The following is a 23,919-nucleotide window of genomic DNA, read 5'->3' on the forward strand; positions in this document are numbered from 1 at the left end:
AAGGAAACTGTAGTTCTACTTTTTAGGCTTAGTTGAATAACACAAGCTTAAAACTAAAGAAAACTAATGAGGGCTAGATCAATAATGACGTGTGTTCTCTTGATCTTTAAAACAAGGTGACTCAACTAACCATTTATTAAGCGAAGCTCTACTAATTAATCTTTTAATAACTGTCCGTATCAGCAAATACTACCAACTATATATCTGTTGACATTCTGAAGGGTTCTAGAGCCCTTTTGCACTGGTCAAATGATCAGCTAATACATTGAGGTTATTAAAATGTAGGAATGTCACATTGAATAATTGGTATAAAGAGGCATTAAATTCTTCACTAACCTATTTGCTCATCAGTTGTCTTCAAACATTTCCTCCATAGATCCAGCAGACTGGTTGCTCTTATATCCTAAGACTTGTCCCTTGTTCCAAAGAGACAAGGCCCAGTTGTAATCTTTCTTCCTCAGGATACATTTAAAAGGCTAACCAATGTCTGTTTTATTGTCTGTTATCAAGAGTAAACGTGTAGGTCACATGAAAATTTTCCAAGATTCATCTTTGAAACATTAAGAGTAGTTTCATAGAAACACAAAATCTGTTCTACTTATCCTTATTATTTAGGGATTTAAATGTTACCAAATGATGTGCAAAAATGATGGGGCAAAGGATTTACTATGTGATGCCCATGCATTATACATAGTGTGGCTGGTGCAGTGATATTGAGGCTAAGGGGGACCTGTTTGAGTTAGTTAACTTAAAAAGTTAGCTAAACCAGGATGGTCTAAAATAACTGATATAATTTTAGACAGTTTGTCTCCATCTGCTTTCAAGCAGAAATTGTAATTTCTACAGCCAGTGCAAGACTCTTCAACTACATATCACTAAAAATTTCCCAGGTAAAAATCAAAGGGCAAGATAAGAAGCATATGCTACAGGAGCCTTTTATGACCAAGGTTCTCCAGCAAACATATTATTGTAGAACATTTGGGAATATCTCATCAGGAATGGCAGATATGTTTTATTTCATGTCTACGTTTAGCCAATTTTTCATAATCATCTGGAAGGCTATGCTGAGCAGGTATAGCATAACTGGTAGCTGTATTCTAATGTCTCCCCTTCCACAGTGACACAATTTTTGCTAGCTCTCTGTTTCTGAAGGCAAAGACTACATTTACAAATTTCCTTTTAGCTAGATAGGAATATGAGGCCAATTATTGGCACATAGGCTGTGGACCAAAATGGTAGGTCTGCTTTTCTCACTGTGTACTTAGAAGGGTTATGCCTTTATTTCATTTTCCTGATTCCCTCTGGCCAGCATGTGGATGGGACAGTGTACTGCTATGGACCGTGAAAGCAGGATTGGGCAGAGGAAAATAAGAACAAATTTGAAACCTCAAGACTGAGGCCATCATTAGATGGACTCGTGTGAAAACAGCCGTGGTTTGGAGTGGTCATTACAGCAGCAGACCTTGTATTCCTACACATGAGATGTGGCTCTGAGTTGTGTCCAGGCTCAGAGGGGAAAGTGTCATGCTAGATTTGCAATGTCGATCATGGGCATGGAACCAAGAGGCCTCATGCCAACTCTAGCCTCTTCCTGTGTGGATGTCTAGGTTACTCCCAAATGGAAAACTCTCCAGAAGAAATTCTCATTAGTGAAACATCTCATACCTTCCTTTATCATCTGCTGCCCTCTCTGTGCTACTGTTGCCTACTCAGGTTTGGCCTATCTAAACTATCTATGTCAAATTTCAGGGTAAGTTGACTTTTTAGTTTAACAATAAAACTTACTAATACATGCAAGTGGTTGATTACATTCTGTGAAAGACAGCAGAAATGGAATGTGAATTTTTATTTTATTTTTTTAGATTTATTTTTAAATTTTTTTATTTAGACAAGTGCTGGGGTATAGGCCAGATGCGCGGGAGGGTGAGAGGATTCACCAGAGACAGAGCGGGGAACAGAACAGGCAGACTGACTGAAATACACTGCTGAGGGGAGCAGTGGGCAAGACAGGCGAGGTCTGCTGCACCATGTGGGATTCTCGCCGGCCGGCTGGGATTGAACCTGCCCTGCAGAGGCTGCGGATAGCTTCACAGCGTGGTGCTCAACTGCCTGCACCACCAGGGAGGCCCGGAATGTGAATTTTTATAAAGCTTTGCTTCATAGTGCTTTATTTTGTGAATTTATTTATTCACTCAACATTTTATAACTACTCTGCTCCTTTATTTCCAGAATAATTCTCAGTAGTTTACAGATTAAAAACAAGAGTTCTATTTGTATTCAATTTTGAACTTGTGACTACTAGAACTTTGATTTGATTAAAATATCCCTGGGGCCTCCTTGGTGGCACAGGTGGTTGAGCGCAGCACTGTGAAGCTGTCTGCAGCCTCTGCAGTGCCGGTTTGATCCCATCTGGCCTCAGAGCAACCCACATGGTGAGCAGACCTCTCCTGTCTCACCCGCTGCTCCCCTCAGCAGTGTATTTCGTCAGTCTGCTTGTTCCGTTCCCCACTCTGTCTCTGGTGAATCTACTCACCCTCCCACGCATCTGGTCTGTACCCCAGTTCTTGTATAAATAAAATAAATCTTTAAAAAAATAAAAAATATGCCTGGCCAAGGAATTCTGATGACCGCATTTCTGGGCTTCTGCCTCTACCCCATATCAGCTAGTAGCTGTGGACTGTAGGATTTCTGTGAACATCAACGACCTTGACAGGGAACTCCCAGCATTGAGTACATTCCTGGAGTCACTGAGACGGAAACAAAGAAAGCAGCGCTGCTGAGAGCAGGTGCTGTCGGGTTGGGAATTCTGTTCCAATTTATTTCATGAGTGAGCCCTGACTGTTAAGCAGGTTGATGTGTCTCAAAAACAGCTTCCTTAGAGCCAGTATGACAGAGACAGGACAATTCAAGTCCATTGATATTGCTCAAATGTGCTGAGAACTTGAACACTGACAAACACTTTGGTCCTCATCCAGAGAAAACAGAGCAAATGAAGTTAGATGTAAGGAAGAACTTCCCAATGACACGTGATAGGATCTGGAGGAGATAGTAGCTGACATTCAGTCTGTGCTGGAGATTTAGGCTACCAAAGTCTTTACGGGTTGTTAAATATTTTGACTCTCACTGCTGGTTCATTATTGCTACTGCTGCTACGTATGTCTTTAAACTAGGATAGAAGATTTGGAAGGGTGTGGCGCTGCTGAAGCAAATATACTGGAAAGCTTAAAAAAAATATTCAAACACACTTGGTAGTGTTTCCTGAGGGATGTGGTTGGCAACGGGGCCAGGCAGTTCTTCTGGGAAGCTGTCATATACATGGTAGAATAGTGACACTCCTCCTCCTCCCCTGTGGCATAGGCATACTGGATAGTATGTCAGCCCCAAACACTTTTGATATTTTTAATGCCTCCTACACCAGGGAGTGTCATCTCATTGAGAACTAGTACAACCAAGTTTAGGAATGATCTCATGAAAAATGGTGGTACAAGAATTAGGATATAAGTGATGCTGTTACAAGAATTTCTTTCTGTTGATGAAAATTTCACTGGAACAACATGCTTTATGTTTTTCTTGAGTGTGAAATGGTAGTGACACTTAAATGATTTTTTTTCTACTGTGATGCTGTGATGAGTCTATTCTGTTAATATTGTAAATGATTAATTTACCATTATTAAGTCACCTTTTGTAGATTTTGTATTGGACTATTTAGAATCATCTAGAGGAAAAATTTTAATAAGAAAAACCCTCCCACCCACTTTCTACTAGTGATGTTTCCACTCTGCAAAGGTGTTGAAATACAGGGACATGACTGACATTGGGCTGTCAAAATTATTTTTTGCTATCCCTTTAAGAAACTCTGATGATCTCCAGGGCATGTAGAGTTTCTGAAGACAGCTTTAGGAACTAGGCCTCATTAAATATCCTGTTTTCTGTAGTTGTCTCTCCATAACTAATTTACTGGCCTCATTAAGTATAATTTCTTAACTAGTGTTCTTCAGATGGGTTAACCTCAATATTGGTCTCCTCACTGAAATAATATACTTTAAATTGGTGTGTAGCACCTCCCAGAGATGAGCTTTTCAACACAAAATCTGCTGTAACAAATGGGCTTTGACCAGAGTTGGTGCTTTCCAGATAGTGTCATGATCATGGGGCTCACATATGACTCAGGTCAGAAGAAAGGGAAAATATTTGTTCCCATAAGAAAGCATTAGTTATCAGAGAGGACATTCTTTATAATGATATAAGATAAGATATTGATGGCAAGATAATGTTTATAAAGATGGTAAGATATTGTTACCATCATTATTTTTATTAGTTTGTGTGAGTAAGCATACAATCATGTATGAATAGGTATTTGGCTTAGGGATTGCATAATAAAACATATTTTTTCCCCAGAGAACTCGAAATAGCAATATCCTCAAATACCAAGTTTGATTATGTTTTATGGATTCTGAAATCATTTCTGCTACTTGTTTACTTAGAAATGCCAAACCTATTTTAATTTGCTGCTTTAGAGAAAAGTACTCTGGGTGGCTTCATCAGATGAGGACAGCTCAAATGTCAGTGGTTACTTGGGGGCAACAATGAACAGAGCATCAAATTCTGCATCAAGCAAACCCTGACAGTAGCAAAAGCACCGCTTGCGGACATCTAAACCTACTCAGACAGCCCCACCAATAAATATTGCAAAATGGGTGTTATCAATAGTGACTGCCATGGGGATATAATTCTGTACACTGGATTTAGTCTGACATAGATTTCACTTTATAGTAGGGGGATGCAATTTCGTACAACCACAGTTGATCTTCATAATAAAATTAGATATGCAATCCAAATAAAACTTTGCACTTAGCCAAACTTAAAATTCACACACAAAGGAATAACACTAATCAGATGGAGTAGAAAGAGAACTAGATTTCTGTCCTCTTCTTCCAAGCTCCCCTTTGAATAAAATGATAACATTACAAGAAGAAAAATACTAGCCCAAATCAAAAACGTTTAAGATATATTCTGGGCCAGTTCACATTTAGCCAAATTTCAGACACCTCCAACAAGCAGAGTACTCAACAGTGCTAGCTGACATACTCAGTCATTACTCCAAGACATTGAAATGGATCGGATCTCTAAAAAAAGATTAATTTTTCTCCTTATTGTCTGTTTACTCAGACAGGAGGAAAAACTACTGTTTAGGATCTATTCTCAATAGCATAGAAAAACAAAAGAGTTCTGGTTGTTACTGCAGTGACCAAGAATGTAAACCAGTTATACACTAGTAAGTAATGTTAACAGAAGCTTGTTACATGTTCCAGAATATCATTTTGAGCCTCATTTTCCCCTCTGGACCCTTCCTGTAACGACAGGGATACACAGCTTCTTCTTAATAAGCAGAGCCGGGAACAACTTGTGGTGAAGATGTTCTGATGAATACCTGGATTCTGGTGGGCTTCAAATGAGGGGTCTAGTTCTCAGTTGGAACAATGGTAGCCGACTGTATAAACACAAGACCGGGTCCCCACTGGAGAACTGCTGTACAGCCAGGAAGGCGGGAAAGGAACCGGTGTTTCTGAACTGCCATATGCTAGAATCCTTTCATATAGTGCCTCATTAAATCACAACACTGTGAGCAATGATTAGCCCTTGTTCCCAGATGCAGAAACAAATCGAAGAGAAATATAGTTATTTGCCTAAGGTCATAGACATGAGGACCAAAACCCTTGAGTTTCTCTGTGCCTTTCAGCTCATATCCCCAGCAACCAGCACACACTTCCATCCTTCCAAATGTTATATTTTTCCCTTCAAGCTCTTAAAAGAAAGTCATCATTGCTGGGAATTTTTTCTAATCTGCCTTTTTAAGAATTGCAAGATAGTATTGGTTTTAAATGTGTTTTGGCTAGCTAAGAGTAGTACGTGATTCTAGCCTACATATTTTACAATTTTTTTGGTGAATTTTTAACATGCAGTAATGTAGTTCTTAATTTTGATTTTTGGAAACAATTGCTGAAGAATTCTTGAAATAATAATTACCATTATGTTGCTACTGAGGACAGAAAAGACTTAAAATGTCTACTTTATATGTGGCCAGCACAAGTTTAAAAAGTGCTTTGGTACTTATATAGTTGTGGATGAAATATGCTGTCTGGTTTTCTTGAAAATTACCCAGAGGAGGATGTACATAGATTACACAAGGGGTGGGGGTGGGGTGGGGTGTGTGTGTGTGAAGCTGTATACACAGATACATATAAAATATAATCCTGGTATCTGTGTGTGTGTGTATGTGTGTGTGTATACACATAGAGTATCAAATGATGAACAGAGCATCAAAGTCTGCATCAAGCAAACCCTGACAGTAGCAAAAACACCACTTGTGGACATCTAAACCTACCCAGAGAACCCCACCAATTAATATTGCAAAATGGGTGTTATCAATAGTGACTGCCATGGGGATATAATTCTCTGTGTGTGTGTATACACAATTAGCCATAGACTGATAAATGTAGAGACCAGGTAATGGTTACAGAGGGTTATTGTGATATTCTCTGACATTTTTGGTGGATTTTTAAAAATTGCAGGAGTTTTAAAATTTGTGTATATTTTATATATTTAAAAATTTGTATATATTTTTTACTGAGGTGATACATACAGCATTGTTTATGATTTTTGAGGTCAAGTTCACACTTGTCAGATGTATGCTACCACACCCACCACCAAGGCACCAATAATCCTCCCCCATAAACCACTGGGCCCCCTTTGCTCCCACTCCATACCCTGCCCCACTCATAGCCTGCAGTCAGATTTCTAGGGTTTGTTATATTATGAGTATTTATTTGTGTTTAGTTTTTCTGTAGTTTTGTTAGTTTTTTTCCACAATAAGATGTATATAAAACATGCTTGTGAGATTTTAAAGCCTCACTAGGCTACTATATGCTACTTTCTGGAGTAGTACCTTGGTATTTAGTCTTTCAACTATTGTGTTTTTAGAGCAGCTATGTTCCATTGATGTGCTAAGTTGATTCATTTATATGTATATATGACTAGATATAAGAAATTATTTATTATGGGCCTTTGCTTATTAAAATAGTTCAAATTTACTGTATGGTATGCTTGGCAATACTAAAGCTGTGGGTCACCTGTGATAATTCACTAACCACTTCTTGGAACCTCTGTCTGAATGCATTTTCTACTTTGTCCCTTTTTTACTACTCTGTGGCCGCCATTCTTTTTTTTTTTTTTTTAAGATTTATATATTTATACATACAAAAACTGGGGTATAGGCCAGAGGTGTGTGGGGGTGTGAGTGAGAGGATTCACCAGAGACAGAGCGGGGAGCAGAGCAGACAGATCTACTGAAATACACTGAGGGGAGCAGTGGGTGAGACAGGAGAGGTCTGCTGTGCCATGTGGGTTAGCAACCTGGCCAGCTGGGAAATGAACTGCTGCAGTGGCTGGCAATAGCTTGATAGTTCTGTGGCTTTAACCCCTGCTCCACCAGGACAACCCCTGTGGCTGCCATTCTAATCCAAACCACTGTCCTCTCTCACCTGTATTTTTGAAAGTTTCCTAAAATGCATACATTGTGCAAAAATGAAAAATGATGTAAAAATATATAAAATTAAAAAAATAATAAAAAAGAAAAAAGCATCTTGCTGCTTTTAATCATGCCCTGGACCTCAGCCTGATCTCTATACACAGGAGAGTGGTGTTTCAAATCATAAGGGAGATCCTATAACCTGCCAGATGAGAACTTTGTTAGAATAAAATCCAACTCTTTACAAAGGTCTTCTTGTTCCTCTTTGAACACCTGGGGTCTTTGTCCTACCTGCTCTGTCCCCAGCATGATCTTTCCATAGCTGGCCGCTGGCTTCATTCAGCACTCTGCTTGCATGTCACCTCCTCAGAGAGGCCACTCCTGACTGCACCGTCCTCCCGTCATGCATATGTAGGCACGTGTACAAGTGTGCACATGCACATGCCATCCTCTGCTTCATTGTTCTTAAACTTTATCATCAGGCAGCATGTATTTATTTTACTTTTTCACTCATTACTCTGTCCCTCTTGATTTAAGTTCAGTGAATTTTTGTTGCTGCTGTTCTAGACCTTAACCATGACTGGTCCCTATAGGAGATTTAGAAATATTTATTTGAAGGATTGCTTAGTATTTTTTGACATTGTGCATGGTAAATTGAAAGTGTAGAAAACTGCAAATGGAGAGTGTTTCACAGTAGGTAACCTCTCACATCTGAAAGGATTGTCCTTTAAACAGAAAGCCCTTCAGTGACTAATGGCAATCCTCAGGGACTGGCCACTGACAGCAGGAATGAGTGGGGGGCGGGGAGAATGAGATAATGGATGCAGAATGCTGAGGACAATGTGAGACACTGGTGCTGTAACACGTTATTATGAATCATTGGCAAGTTGATGAGAAAGGGTGTAAAGGTCTCCTGAGTGGGAGTCACTTCATAGTTAAGGGAAGTATTCTTTGGAAAATTATGTCATTTATGTAAGAGACTTGTTGAAAAGTTCCATTGGGAAGCAGGTCACCCCTAAGCAATGAGGAGGAATGGCACTTGCATGAGGAAATTGCTGAGTGTATTCAGACATCTCCCCAGTCACCCCAAGTGTAATAAATGGTGACCAGTGTTGTTGGGGTGTGTGCATTACAGTGTAGTGTATCATTTTCAGGAGGCTAAACTGGGACCTCTCAAAATCGAGTTCCACTGCTGTATCCTAGGCTTCCTAAACTTTTGAAGAAGGAAATGAGAAAGGAAATGGTGTTTTTAGACTGAACTTACACTTTTTTTTTATATATATAGGAAGAACCACATTACTGCTAATTATGATAAAAGAAAAAAATAGCATCCGGATTGGAAAGCAGAATTGTCCTAAAATATTGATTGGGGATCCTAGGAAAGGCTTGTATTCTTTCTTCTGCTGTTTAACAGTATAACCAGGTCCACTCTTGCTCCTCCTGTCTCATTCCTGTTCTGAAGGGTCTGTGTTGTCAGTGACACTTTTCTGTGCTGCTGACTAAAGGGCGAGCTTGAGGTCTTGTCCTTTTTCTGGGAGTCTGGGCTACTCCTGAGCTCTAAGGTGCCTGTTGCCCTCCCTGCTTTGTGGGGTGAATGCAGTAAGATGAGACCCTAATGACTGAGGAGACCCTCACTTGAAGGATGACCTGCCATCTTGTTTGCTGGGCCCCAAGGGGCCTGGAACACAAGACTAAATGCTAACTCTGGGAAAGTCTTGGGTAAGCTGAGTTCGTCTCCCTCCCACAAGGAAGTTCAGGGAAGGACTGGAGAAAAAGCCAACTCATGACATCATTCACTATAGCTCCTGGGGAAATTCCTAACCCTGAGCCTTGCAACTTCCTGTGACCTCAGGGATCTCTGGTGAGCTTTGTTAACCTTTGTCCTCCCATGTCTTTTCACTGAATGTGAGCTTGTGGATTTTAGTGAAGCCTCAAATACAGTCCCAAAGCAAGGAAGAAAATTATGTTCATAAATGACCATGACTGCAGTGACCATCCAGATCCCTCTGCCTCCATCCCTTCCTAACTGTCCCTTAACCCACTCTGGGGGCTCAGCTTCTACTCCAAATGCTTGGCCTAATCCTGCTGTAGACTTGCAGCATTTCAGGATTTTTAAGACAGCTTCTTAGATATTTAGCATCAGCTTGGCACCTGGGGCTGGCCTCTTTACTATCTTAGTCCCTTGACTGTGTCCTTACTAGTCAACCTGCTGCTGTATTGCGACATGCCTTGATCATCCAGCAAGGAGCCAGTGTCTGCACTAATGGGAAGCAGTGTATGCAGGCCCTGGGCTGCAGTGGCAGCCCTGATGTCCTCACCATCTGCCTTCGCTTGCTCTTTGACTCTCCACTGCTGGTGTCTGCTCCTCTCTGAGGCCAGGCCATTGTTCTCGAGTCTCCCTGGGCCTCCCCCACATTTTGTACTGCTGTGAGCTTTGGAGAAGGGCCCCTTGAGGTGCATACATAATTAAATATGCATGAACAGTTAGAATAAAGCCGCCTTTCCTAGGCCAGCCTGTAAGGCTCAAGGCCTGACAAACTGCCCTGGCTGAGTTTTAACTCCTGCTGTCCCCACCTGGGCTGGGTGTGCAGCTCACACTACCACACACCCAGCTCTCCTCCTAACACCGTGGACAACTGGGCCAGTTGCTACAAGGGCCTGGTACAAAAATATGCTATGCTTTTCTGGACAGATTTTTTCTCATTTCTCAGTACTGAACTTGACCCAAAGTTTACTCCCTGTCCTCCTGGCTCCATCTCTTTCAGAGTTCAGGTCACTCCTATTTAAGATTTCATTCTTAATCTTATGGTGGAAGAAAGGTTTATATAGCCTATAAAAACCTAAATTGATTAAGTACATAACATATTATATAAAATATAATAAAATAATAAAATTCAACTTTGGCACTAAAAACCTACCATCTCTCGGTATGGTGCTTTGTTACATCTAGTGTCTGCTTGTCTTGGGATCAATTTTCTAGTCATTCTACTCTTTTTCCAAAAGATGTCTACCTTGGAGTAGTGCCATCCTTTCTCTCTTCAAAAATTGTTGGGAATTCTTAGAAGAAAGAGGGTTTCCTAATACAATGTTGACTTTAGGCCTACGCCGACATTTATTATCCCAGGCTTCCCTGTGAAAAAGATGAAAGCATGAAACTTGGCTGCCTAAATAGTAGTAGTTCCTGAAAGGTGGAACCAGAAAAGAGAGGCTTGGAAAAAAGAAATGGTAAACTGGTAGGTAGAACATCCCAGCTCTGTGACAAAGGTGAGTTTAGGCAGGAAGACCCATTTGTGACAGATACAGAGGAAAGACTGGAGAAGAGAAAAGCCCTTTGGACAAGTTGAATACTGGCCCACAGAGCTTTTGAAAACTACTGTCTAAAGAGAAACTTCTTTGTTTGGAATCCCATACTTTGAAAGTTGAATCAATTAGATCCAAGTTTCCCTGATGGGAGGTACAATTACTACTATTCGAGCTGATCATCAAACCTTAGATGTTACTCTGTTTAAACAAACTGAAGTTTAATTTGTGAAGGATTCTAGATTACTTTAATACCTCTATCACATCTAAATGTGAGCCACTTACAAAACACACAAGTACTAATGAGATTATTTTAGTACAAACATAGATGTGTAGTATGTGGGACACATACATATATACCTATCTAAGTACATATCTAGAGACAATGAATGCATATATAACATTAAAAGACAAAATTAATGTTTCGTCAAGATGTCTGCACATGGTGCTCAAGCTCAGAGAATGGCAGTTCACTTGAAATGTCTTTGTACAGCCAAATCTGTGCCAAGATCAAAATACGAATTTTTTAAGCCACCAAAAATAGACTAATAAATAAAAGCCAATTCTCTGGGTGCCTCAGTATTTTGTGTCGGAAGTAGGTAAAATTTAGAGAAAAACCTTATTCACAAACCCCAGACAGGGTTGGATTTTTCATGCCTAATATGTGAGCTCGAGGCCACTATAGTGTAACCACTTTTACAAGCGTCTTCCTCCAGACAACTTCCTCTGATTCTAACTACTGACCTGTCACAAATAATGATCCATGTTGAAATAGGTTCAAGTTTTTATCATACTGCTGAATGGCACACTTGCTAGGATGTAAGGCAGTGGGAATGAGAGCCTACTTACTTGTGTTTATCTTCTGGAGTGAAATATGCTTTTCCAGTTGTCTCCTAAGTTTCACCTCTGCTCCATATTTCCCAGTGGTTCCATTGTCGGCCAGAATGAAGTGGGAATGCATGCTGTTGAGAACAGTGAGCTTGCTCATGGGGTTGGACATGGTCTGGTATGGCCGGACAACCTGCAGGAAAGAGTCAGAAGTCAGAAAAAAGGAAACAAGGTGGGAAGGAGAGAGGAAATAGAGAAGGGAAATCCATTCTTTAATTTGGTGAAAGTATGGTCAACATGTGGAGAGGCAACATTTGTGGTAGATGTTTCATTCAAAGTAAGATTATGCTGAAAAGATTATATTTTTATTTCCTGGCCTTCTATAATAACAGAATTCATGCTTTCATTGCACTAAAAAACTGTTGTGTGAATGATTGTTTCATTTTGAGGTTGATTTTTTTAGTTGGTGAACCAAAGCTATTTTTCAAATGTAATTTGTTTCCTTCCTTCTCTTCTTCATCATGTCCTTACTGTAATAGGCACTATACTAGAGCAGAACAATCTTGATTCTGGAGAATGGTGGGGACTGGATGGTGTGGGGGTGATCTCTGTTCAAGTCAGATATGTAACCTTAGGTCTACTATTTAAAACCAATATATCTCTTATCAGACACTAAAGTGGAAATATTGAATGTAAAAATAACTGTTTCATGAAACTAATGTGAATCAGGCCCAAAATGCTCATCTCTATCTTATTTATCTTTATTCTGTCCTTAATTTTAATTTCATTGTGAATTATACTACCAGCAATTCTTTGTGTGGTCTTACTAAGTATTGATACAAAAATAAAAGCAAAAACTAATGTGAGCTTGTTATTTATATTATCTATGTTTCTTGCAACAATCTTACAGGGTAAATGCTGTTATATTTACACAAATAGGTGAAGTAGGTAATCTAAAAGTTCAGTACACACAACCAGAATTCACACCAAGGTCTGCCTTATTCCCCATTGCTAGCTTGCTTGGATATTGCTGGAATAAGATGATGTGCTGAAAATCTACTTTTAAAATATTTAGGAAGAAATGTCTCCCAAGAGGATGAAAAGGACCATTCATCAAGCTCATTGTTACATCACCCAAAACATTTATCCCTGTACTGAAATCATTGAAATTGACAGGATAGAAAAGAAATGCCACTGGGTTTTTATTTTTGTGCCTTTGTGTGGTGTATCCATTTATTATGGAGTTGGGGGGCTCTTGTTCATTTTCAGTATGAAATAGTTCACCATAAAAATCTACAGTAAGAATGACTAGTTTGTTAGAAGACTTACAAAGTGATTTGACAAGGGCAATCTTCAGTAGTAAAGATCTTGTGAAAGTTAAATTTTAGACCTCAGTGCTGATTTCAAAACCCCACATTTGAATGTGCCTGGCAAACAGAATCTACTTGATAAACAGTGAATGAATAAATAGGAAAACTGTTTAGACAGACATGCTTTTGTTCAAAACTGAAGGAAAAAAAATCCTTTTCTGAATTCTTTGAGAATTTAATCTAAATTTATAATGTGTAACTCTGAGTTTTTGAAATATCCTTTGGTCCTTTTGCTATATGTCCTATTTGTTTTTTTTTTTTTTTTTTTTTTTAAAGGTTTTTTTTTTTTTAATTAATTTATTTATTTTTATTGATTGATTGATTTATACATACATGCATACAAGCACTGGGTACAGTCAGAAGCGTGGGAGGGTGAGAGAAATCACCAGAGCCAGAGCGGGGAGCAGAGCAGGCAGAAGGACCAAAGTACACTGCTGAGGGGAGCAGCGGGCGGCAGGAGAGGTCTGCGCGCCATGTGGGACCCTCCTCTGGTGGCCGGGGAGCAGCCGGGGATCGAACCGGCGCTGCAGAGGCTGCGGGCAGCTTCGCAACCCAGCGCTCAACCGCTGCGCCACCGGGGAGGCCCCATGTCCTATTTGTTAATGTACCATTAAGATAACAATCATTTGTAGCTTCATTTTAGTTGTCTCTTATTAAGGAAGCCCATGCCTTTAGATTATTGTTTCCAGTAATCACATGGAACAGTATTCAATTACTCCTTTGTTTAGATGAGTGAATGAGTTTCCCCCAAAAGAGAGACAGTGGTTTGCTCACCCCATCCTGGGTTCTTTATCTCTGGAAGAAGTAGGTTGCTTGTGGTTGAGATTCCCATTTTATTGTTACTCATTTTTGTTCATAAAACATTCATTCTACAGCAGAGTGCAAGCTGATAAATATTAATGCTTTGTTGAAAGAGGCTTAGCAGAATGACTTTCTCTATTCTTAAAGTGGCTCTGCACTGTGCTTTTGTACAAAAGGAAAATGCTTTAGTTATTGTTCCCTCTTTCCGAACGCAGCTCCTCCAAGGCTCCACGCCAGGAGGAGGAATTCCCAATGTAGTTCTGTGGGAGGCAGGGGACAGTGGATTTCTGGAGGTTACATGTGATAGTGAACCCTAGACATTTGTTCCAGCTGAGACTTGAGGACAAGTATTTCAGTTCCTGAGAACCTAATTAAGGATTATCAGTGAAATTTTCAAGTGAATAAAGGAGTGAAATGATTCTGGCCCAAGTGATATACTCAGTACAATCTGAGAATAAATGAACATAATAAATCATCTGACTATATTTTATTTTATGTAACAATTTTGAGAAAACAAATTGTTTTCTATACCACTGTTTTCTAAGGACAATGGTACTTCAGCTTTTTGAGTTTCTACTGTCTTTTCTTGTGAAACCTAGAGCCCCAGTTCTTTGGGAATACTGTACATTTGAACCTGTCATGGCAAAAGGGTCAACTTTGAAGTATCATTTATTACTGCTTCTCATTTCTTTTTTTTTGCTATGTGAAGAAAAGTTAAAGGTGTTCACATTTTGGCAGAAATTGCTGAAAAAATAGGGGCTAGACATCTGAAAAAATAAAATGTCCTGATTTCATCTCAAATCAGCATGGGTGAGGATAAAGCTGAGTCCTGGTACAAGCCCAATACAGGAGCTGTGGAAATCTATTTGAATCCTGGTTTTGCCAATGGCTGTGTGAACCTGAGTCACATTTTTTATCCTGGAAGAGGGAAATGAGGAAACCATCAAACTCAGGGGGATTCGATGAGCTTATATGCACAAAGTACCTGGCGCCAAGCCTGACTCCTAGCTGGCAGCCTCCAAGTGAGAATTCCTTCTGAAACACTGCTTTATTATGAAGTATACTCTAGAATTCCAATGGCAAACTAGTGACCAAATATAAATGATGAGACAAATCATCAACTTGTTTTACACCAGGGATTTAAATCCATCAATGTAAGCGAAGAAAAATAATTAGCAATCAGTTGGCAAAATATGCAAAGTGTTTTTTCTTTGCTAAGTCCTCCCAGACCGTCTAAAAGGGTGATGTTTGAGAACTATCTGTTGATTAATTGCAAAGTTGGAACTAACTTACCAAGTATTCCAGAGGAAGACATTTTGGTCTAACTTGTCTATAAAGCGTACTTCATATTCTTCATAACAAACATTAACAACAGGCTATTTTGGCTTGAGTAACAATTTACATATCTACAAAAGATTTGCTGATCTTTCTGTTACATTTCTCAAACAGAAAAAAAAATGTTTTTTTCCGCACATGAATATAAATGATTTTTTCCCCTCTAGCAACATTTTAGAGGTAAAGCATTCTCTTTTGTTAAGAGCTCATAAAGCAGGACATTTTGGGGAAAGTGTGTGTGTGTGTGTGTATATACACGTATGTACGTACACGTGCAGGTTCATGTGTAATAAGAATACTTGTGACATGTTCGTGACCAGCAGTCATGAAATTACTCTGGCATGTTTCTCAGCCAGTGTTGAATGCCCTGCAGTGTGCACTGCATAGAGTGGATCACCTTCTTTCTTGAGAACATAAGATGGTCCAGACCATGTACTATCTATCCTTGGGAGAATAGAGGAGATTCACTCTAATAATTTGCTGTGCTTTGTAATTTAGATGAAAAATCTGGGATGAAAAAGACTGGGTTGTGTTTGAAAAGCCCACCTATTAAGTGATCTTCCATGCTTGATAAGTAGAACAGTGTGTGTGTATGTACAAAGTATTAGTATGTATATGAGAAATTTGCTTAGAAATGGTTTTTAGACACTAAATGCTTTCAGGTATCATGACTAGAATACCTTTAAGTAATGACATTTTGTCTTTGTTGTCCCTGAAGTGTAGATAAGAGACGTCATTATTTTTTCATACATGGTACTCTACCTTGTACTGGCTTATTGGTAAAATCCTGGTCCTAAGGACTCTGTATATCTTGGTTATGAAACCAAGAAGCTCTCTACAGTGAAGTAGGTGCTGTCATAAGGGCTAACGAAGCCAATTATTGCATCATGATCACTGCCAGGAGGGGAGTGACCAGAGACAATCTGGAAAAATGGAATATTTTTATGTGCTGAGGCCTGCGTTTGTTTTCCTTGGATGGGCTTAAAATTGTCACTTGAAACTTACCCAGGATACCAGCTTGTTCCTCATCCTAGCTATATTTATGATTGTTCTGGTCTAATCTAGGAGCACTTAGTGGGATATTAGGAGATGGTAGTTCTAGCTTTGAGTAACTAATTTGTGACCTTGGGCAAGGTTCTAATTTATTCATTTACTTACTGATTATTTCATAAGGATGAGTATGTGATAAGTAGTATGCTGGCTTCAGAAGATACATAATCTTGCCATCTAGATGATATCTCACAATAAATGTTCAAACTGTATTAATTAAGAGAAAAGTCTTGGAGACAGCTTTTTCATCTATAGAAAACTTGATTGTAATTTTTAGGTTTTCTGCCTTTGAAATTGAGTCAGGACAGCTTGTGTTAAAAAGCACATTTACTTTTTCCCAAGTTAGTACAGAACAATGTCCTTCCAGGTGTATCAGCTACATAAAAGTGGTTCTCTCCTGTTATGGAGTGTCTTCTATTTAGTGGTACTTTCTACAATACAAGGGCATTTTGGTTACCTGGGACTTCTTTCTAAATGCAACTGAATTGAACCAGGTCAGGCTTTTCAGTCATCTATTACAGGTCATTCACAGTCCCAGATCTCATGCTGGGAGGTATCAATGTGCCCAGGAAAGTAGCAGGGTAGGAGAAGTGTGGCCCCTTCAGACATTTTTTCCCTCTAGATAGCACTATGATTATAATTTATGCAGGAAGAAAATTAGCATTCATTGGCCACTCACTGTGTTCCAGGTACTGTGATAGACACTTGCATGTGGATTAATCCATTTCATGCTTATTTTATAGTCAAAACTATAGCAGTTCAGAGAAGTGGTGTCTTGACTAAATTTGTCCAAATGTAATTTGTTAGTCTTTCCTTTTAAATCATATGTAGGTCTTAAATTCCTGTGCAGTAGACATTTAGAGGGAAGACAGAGGACCCAGCTTAATTTTAAATTTATAGAGGATATTATGATTTTGCTGCTGGTCATTTTTGTAAGTGGATCAGCTGGACATTAAAATCCTTCTGACAGTTGATCAGATTATTTCCAGATGAGTCACCTAGAGCTGTATAACATACAGAGGCCATGAAGGTGCCAGCAGGCAGCAAAATAGGGTTTTGTAGTTCAAAGAGTGAGAAACAAAAGGAGTGGCAAGGTTCTGTTGGCATCAGGCATGCCATTGCTATGGGGATGAGGGGCTACCACTGAGAAGTGGAAAGTGACCTCTGTGTCTGAGACAAAGGAATGTAGGGACTGTAAAAATGAAAAAAAAAAAAATAAGGCATAGGAAGGACTGAGCTAGCAGGGACAATGACATTTCCTATTCAGACAACTCAGCTGTAAGTCTAGGTATAAAGCAGAGTCTTTCTGAAACCCAGATGCTGCCTCTCAGCTCAGGAATCTAAACAAGACACCAGCAGACCCAGGGATCCATCTCTAAAGAGTGCCCAGATACTTCAGCTGCTTGACTCCCCCTAAAGCCCCCAGGAGGTACAATTACATCTTTTTGCAGCCTTTTGAAAATGTGTCCTTCGACTCATGAGCTACGAAGAGTGGTACCATACTTATTTCAGGCTTTCCTTTTGAATAGATTCACCTCTTTCTGCTCAGTCCCGAGGGAAGGCTTGTGCTAACCAGAACCAAGGCCCGCTAGCAGTGGGAAAAGGTCCCTGAATTATGAAAGGTGTGAGATGACTTGCTTTAGAAAATCATCATGTGTCAGGTTGGGTAATTTTAAAATACCTTCAGACATTCTTGAAAATAATCTGTCTGGGCTGGATTCAGTGACTCTCTTCTAAGAAATGAAAGTGTTGTATTTAACTTCCAAAAAGTAGATTATAAAAAGGTTCCTCTTAGTTCTCTCTTGGATCACTTAACCTGGGTGGAACCAGTTGCCATGTTAATAAAGCAGTCTTCTGGAAAGGTCCATATAGTGAGGAACTCCTACCCAAAGCCATGTGACTAAGTCACCTTGAAAGAGGGTACTGTAACCCTGTTCAGTCCTCCAGATGATGCATCCCCAACCAAAATCCTGACTGTAACCTTAGGAGTGACCCCAAGCCAGAAGTGCCCACATAAGCCACTCACAAATTCCTGATCTACAGAAACTGTAAGATAATGGATGTTGTTGTAAGCCATTAGGTTTGGGGGTAATTTGTTACACAGTGATAGATAACTAATGTATCATGCTCTTGGAGGCTTCAAAGTGTAATTCTCTTTCTTCTGCATCATAAATTCATGACATCTAGCCCTCTGAGTCCTCTGTGAGGCCTGCCATTTCTTCTCTACACTCAAATCAGTCCTGGTTCCTGGCCCCACTGGCTGAGACCATCATCTCTCACTCTTCACATGACTGACCTCAGTACTGTCCTTCCTTGCTGGGCAGGTGATCTGTTTGCTGTGCCTAAACACTTGCCAGTTGGGTGATCCTATGCAGGTTCTTTATCTTCTGTGTCTTCACACGTAAATGGAGATTAATTATGATTTTAACTACCTCACTGGGGTTTTGTAAAGATCAAATGAGATTTAAAACTCATAGGACAATGCACATCTGAAATCAAATAAATGACAGCTACTAGTATTATGGAGAAGCATATTGCATAACCAATAAGGATATGGTCTTGGGAGCTAGCTGGCCAAGGTTTAATCCCCAGTTACATGCTTTATTAGTCCAGTAACACTGGGCAAGTTACTTAAACTCTTTGTGCATAGTTTTACCAGCAGCAGCAGCATGGGAAAGATGGCAGTGAAACTAAAAATAACAATTTCTGAGTGCTGTTATGGGAACTAAATGACTATTAAGTGCTGATACTATTGTTACTAGTATTGTTTCAGTGATAAATGACATGCTACAGCGTCAAAATTTTGCCGCCAACCCGTTGCATACATATTTCTTCCACTTCTTCAGTTGCAAGGGGATAGATGGTTAATCTTTTTAGCTCTGGACTCCTCACCAAATAGCCACTCTAGATATTACTTCATCAATTATCTCCTTTCTTTGCCTCCATTTCCACCACAAACATATATAAACAGATTGCACTTTTTTCCATCTGGAAAAAATACTTCCCACATCATGGCTCCCTTCAGCTCCCCAAATGTCTTCTCATCGCAGCCAACCTCCAAGAGAGTGGTTTCTGCTTTCTGTCTCTACCTTTTCAGTTCTCCCTCACCAACCCTTCAACATCTTTCTAAAATAGCTTTGACCAGCAATGTCAATGATATCTGTCCTGAGCACTTCAATGTGTTCTTCACTTCTACAGCCTCTCAGTTGTACTTGGCATTGATCACTCCTCCCTGTCAGTCCTTCTTTGGTCTCCTTTGCAGGCTGCTTTTCAAATGCTGCCTAAGCACTCAGTGATCAAGATGCAGGGGTGGTCCCTCCATTTGTCCCTCTTCACATTCTCCTTTGGTGATTCCCACAATGACTTTATCTTCCTTACGCAGATCCCTTCCAAATCCAAATAGAGACATGTTTCTCCTGACCTTCCACCTCATATACTCATTAGCCTGCTTGACATTTCCACATAAATATGCAAAAGGAAATTTAAAGTCAACATGTCCAAATCCAAGCCTGACACTGTCTTACTGAAATTGCATCCCCAGTGTAGCCTGAATGTAGCCCGACCTAGTGTGGTAAGGGTCAGTGAGCACTAGTTCCTGTATTATTCTTAAAAGATTCATTGGGGCTTCTTGTCTCTGGACTTTTCCTCTCACATCCTGTGCATACATCTTATCTAATAACATAGTCATAGAAGTTCAATAAATTCCATGGAAGAACCACTCCTGGGAAGCTTTTAAGCTTACAATATGAAGTCATATTTGGCTTGCCTTAGAAATAAGTAACAAATGTCCTGAGTTGGTAAGTATACCAGAACAATGAATTAAACTTGCTTGGCTTGAAATATAAAGATGACATGAAAAGAACACTTTCTAATTAAATATAAGAACTTAAAGGTTATGAAATTCTGAAAATCTATAGTTTAAGGAAAGTTGAAGATATCATTGAATGTCAAAATAATTTAATAACCATATAAGTTAATGTGTTGGAAATCTACCCAAATACAATTTCCGTCCTCAAGATAGAATGAAAAGTGCTTTCTTGTGATCCTGTCTAGATTTTTCATTTGGCATGTATTTTGTTAATCTAGATATGGGAAAAGACAAATAATGAGCCCATCTAAAACTTTCCAACTATTTGAAATAATTCTGGTGAAATTATTTAGAGAAATCTAAATATAAAATGAATCATGTGCAAGTTATTGTTCATTGCAAGTTCTTTCTTGAATTTACTTTCATAGTCTATCCAAGTTGAGATTCTCTAGGGACACAGAAAAGAGCTTTCTCTTTATTCTCACTGAGTCTGTTTTTGAATTCAATCTATAGGCATGAGATATTGTTAGTCGCAATGTTGGCAAACAAAAACATACTATCATTTTCTTATATCTTACTTGGTTTACTAATCATATTACTTGGGTTTTGGAGATCGTGGATATTGGTTCTAACCCTTAGTTTCTTTACTACAAAAAGGGAAAATATATGCTTCACAGGGCTGATATATGCAATCATAGAACATAGCCTCAAATAATAACTTAATAAATTATAATTACTCTCATGTTCATAAAATTCATGTGAAGATATAGCAAGTGATTTTATAGTCCATTTAGAGTTGAAGAAATCAAATTTCACAGACTTCAAATAACATGTCAGTGCCTCATGTTCATGCAAACTATTATGTTAGCGGTTAAGAAATGAAACAAGCAGTTCATCTCCACTTCTAAGGCATTTTAAAATTAAGTTGGGGAAGAAGACAGTTGTGGGAGAGTTGCAATCACGAAGATGACACAATAGGTAAAGTTAGAGAAGACATCTTGGTGGAAGTGAGCCTTGTGTTCAAATGAAGGCTAGTATGATTTGTAGTGGAAGGTGAAGCAGTGGGAATAACATGAAGTGAAAGAGGTGGTGTTAACTTACAGTTGAACAATATTTGTTTTCATGTCTAATGGGAGGACAAAAACATTATTACCATGTCAGAATTCATAGTATTACTTGTCATCAGAGGAGTAAACATTCTCATTGTTTTGAACTATTTATTGAGAAAAGGTTTGGTTTAACAGAGTGGAAGGTATTTGTATTTCAAAAAGTAAGGCTAATCCTATATCAGATTGTTGGTGTATCTTGCTTCTTTCAAAGTGTTTAGAGAAAATACTGTTATTACTCTACATTTCTTTGCCCTCATAGCCAATAGGCAGAATTCTCATCCCCTTAGGTTGCTACATAAGAAAACAGTTTTACATTTAGAAGCTTAGTTAAAAAACACCCCTCCCCTAGTCACAGTGGTATGATCAAGCTCAGAAATATGACTATTGATAAGTGGTGAACTAGACTGAGATTTATCATTATATTTTTTTCATAACATTTATTTTCTCTGTAGCCTGAATTTCCTCCTGACCAATCTATCATCATCAATGTTTATTGAGTAACTACTGTGTGTGAGGTTCTAAGCTGAACTCTGAGAATCTAAAAATACATGTCCTGTACCTTTAAAGACTAACTTAAAGCCTAGCTAAGAAATCAAAATTGAAGGCACAAAAATACTTTAGAATATCTAGAAGTAAATAGAAGGGCAAAGTAATCTCTCTACATTCAGGAAAAGTATTTGCACTTATAGTGCCATTCAAAACGGATATTCAAACCCTAAGGTGGATAGCAACTGCTAGGTTGACTACCACTACGTCCAGTGATAAAATAACTCCAGTAGTAGTTGAATGTTCAGCTTATAAAAGTGCTCACTCTAATGTCTGCCTCATGGAGATAAAAATTTCTATATGTTTTTAACCAGTTCGGAAATCTAATAAAATATCTGGCATAATAAATGGAGGCTTTTTAAAATCCTTAATATTTATGTCAAGTAAATCTCCTAGATTTCATGTTTACTTGCTGCCACTTCAATATTATCCTGGAATACATACAATAGACTTGACCAAAACTGCAGTGAATGAAAAATTATATTTTTCAGATAATTGCATTTTGATAGAATTCTGCAATGTTAAAGATTTTAAATATATTAGCTTTTTTCTTCTGCTACATGATGTCTGATTCTAAAAATGTTTATTTTTCATGTTATATCAGATGTGAGTTTGATGATATAAAATGGAAGAAAGCATAGAAGGCACTAAGCTAAGCGTGCTAGGAAAACTATTATAACCACTTAAGCAGCTTACCAGGTACACTTGTACTTTGGTGGTTTCGAGGGCATTTCGCCAGTGCCCACCAATTTTGTTGCTTATACTTTTAATGAACACCTAGCATCATGTTCATCTTTAATGATCACACTAGAATAGCAAGCATATCAACAATTTCCCTCCAATTGTCATAAATCCCATAGACTTATTATTTGGAGCACAAGTGTTATTTTAACTTGAAAAGCAATTATTACACAGAACCTGGCAAATTCTATGCCGAATGCAGTTCTCCAATTTGGTGGTGGTGGTGGAGGGGAAATGTATTAGAGTGGTCAAGACTCAATTGATCTTGGTTGAACATTAATGAAACACTCAAATACAAGTTTTCTTTTATTCCCCTGTGCTCTTTATAACCTATCAATTTGATTTCCTTTTCTTAGTGGCCTCTCTATAGGTTCATGTAGACCTTTGCGAGCTGTGTTTTTTTGCCACTATCTGAAAGAACATTCCTACTTGGTATATGTTGGTAACTTATTTGGAAGGGTCTAGAGACACTGTTACCATGAATTAATATGGAAAGCTTTTGAATGTTCCCAGACCCCAAAAGTAACCTACTCTAACTCACCAAATAGGAATGTTCTACTTTCAGGTAGTGGGGGAAAGCTGTATGAGACGCCCATAAGCAGGCACAGTGAATGAATGTGCTCATCTTACTGAAGATATGAGGGGCTTTTCTGCCTTCTGTGCTGGGACCACGTTTCACTGAGCAGTCCCATTTGCATAAGCACATTAGGTTCTTATCAGCATACAACTGAGAGGAGGGGAATCAAAGAACAATGTCGGAATTGAAGGAAAATAAATCCGGTGATTCTAGCAACTGAGCAAGGCAGGTAGATGTGATAGAAGCACTGTCTTTCTGCAGTCCTATAGCATTTACAAGATGAACGAACAAAATGAAATGCATAGACAACGGAGGTAGTTTTATTACTCTATTTTGAACAAAGAAATAATCAACTTCATTTTCATTAGTTGATGTGATAAAGTTACATAATGCCCACCCATTAAATTATAATGTCAGGTTTATATGAACTGTGGTTTACATGATTATGAACTTTTAAAATTGACTTCTGAATAATCATAACATTTTAAATGAATCATTTAAAGTATACTATTGAATATTTTTTTGTATTGGGAGGATTTTGGCATCTCTTAATCCTTTAAGAAATATATTCTAGTTCACAGCCAATACACTTAAAAGCCAATTTGTAATCTAAGGGAAGTATTACTCCAAGTATTTTCATCACAGAATAATACAAGATACTATGAAAAAAAAAATTGGTACTGACAATTCTGTCAACATAATATTTTAGAAATTGCTACTTTAGTTATTCAGTCTGTATGTTATATAAATAGCAAATAAATTATAATTGAGATACCAGTAAAACTAGTATGTCATTCTTTACCTATTCAGGATAAATTAATGTTCTGCCATGTATATTGTTATCAATATGGACTTTTTTTTAACCACTAAGATTCTGAGGGATTTGAAGAGTATTCTACTGCTTGTGTTTCATGATATTTGACTTT

The 23,919-nt window shown here is 38.6% G+C and overlaps 1 protein-coding gene across 23 annotated transcripts in view; it reads right to left on the minus strand.

The window, feature by feature from the left end:
* TRPM3 (transient receptor potential cation channel subfamily M member 3) overlaps positions 1 to 23,919 on the minus strand; it is a gene marked incomplete at both ends in the record, with an annotated part of 743,026 nt that overhangs the window by 199,278 nt on the left and 519,829 nt on the right. For all 23 annotated transcript variants that reach the window (XM_084237419.1, XM_084237416.1, XM_084237432.1 and 20 more), the window contains one exon: positions 11,678 to 11,849. In XM_084237419.1, coding sequence (XP_084093545.1) covers positions 11,678 to 11,849 — 172 coding nt within the window. The remainder of the gene's footprint in view (positions 1 to 11,677; positions 11,850 to 23,919) is intronic.

The sequence above is a fragment of the Talpa europaea genome (genome assembly GCF_964194135.1).
Source record: "Talpa europaea genome assembly, chromosome: 7".
NCBI classification, from domain to species: Eukaryota; Metazoa; Chordata; class Mammalia; order Eulipotyphla; family Talpidae; genus Talpa; species Talpa europaea.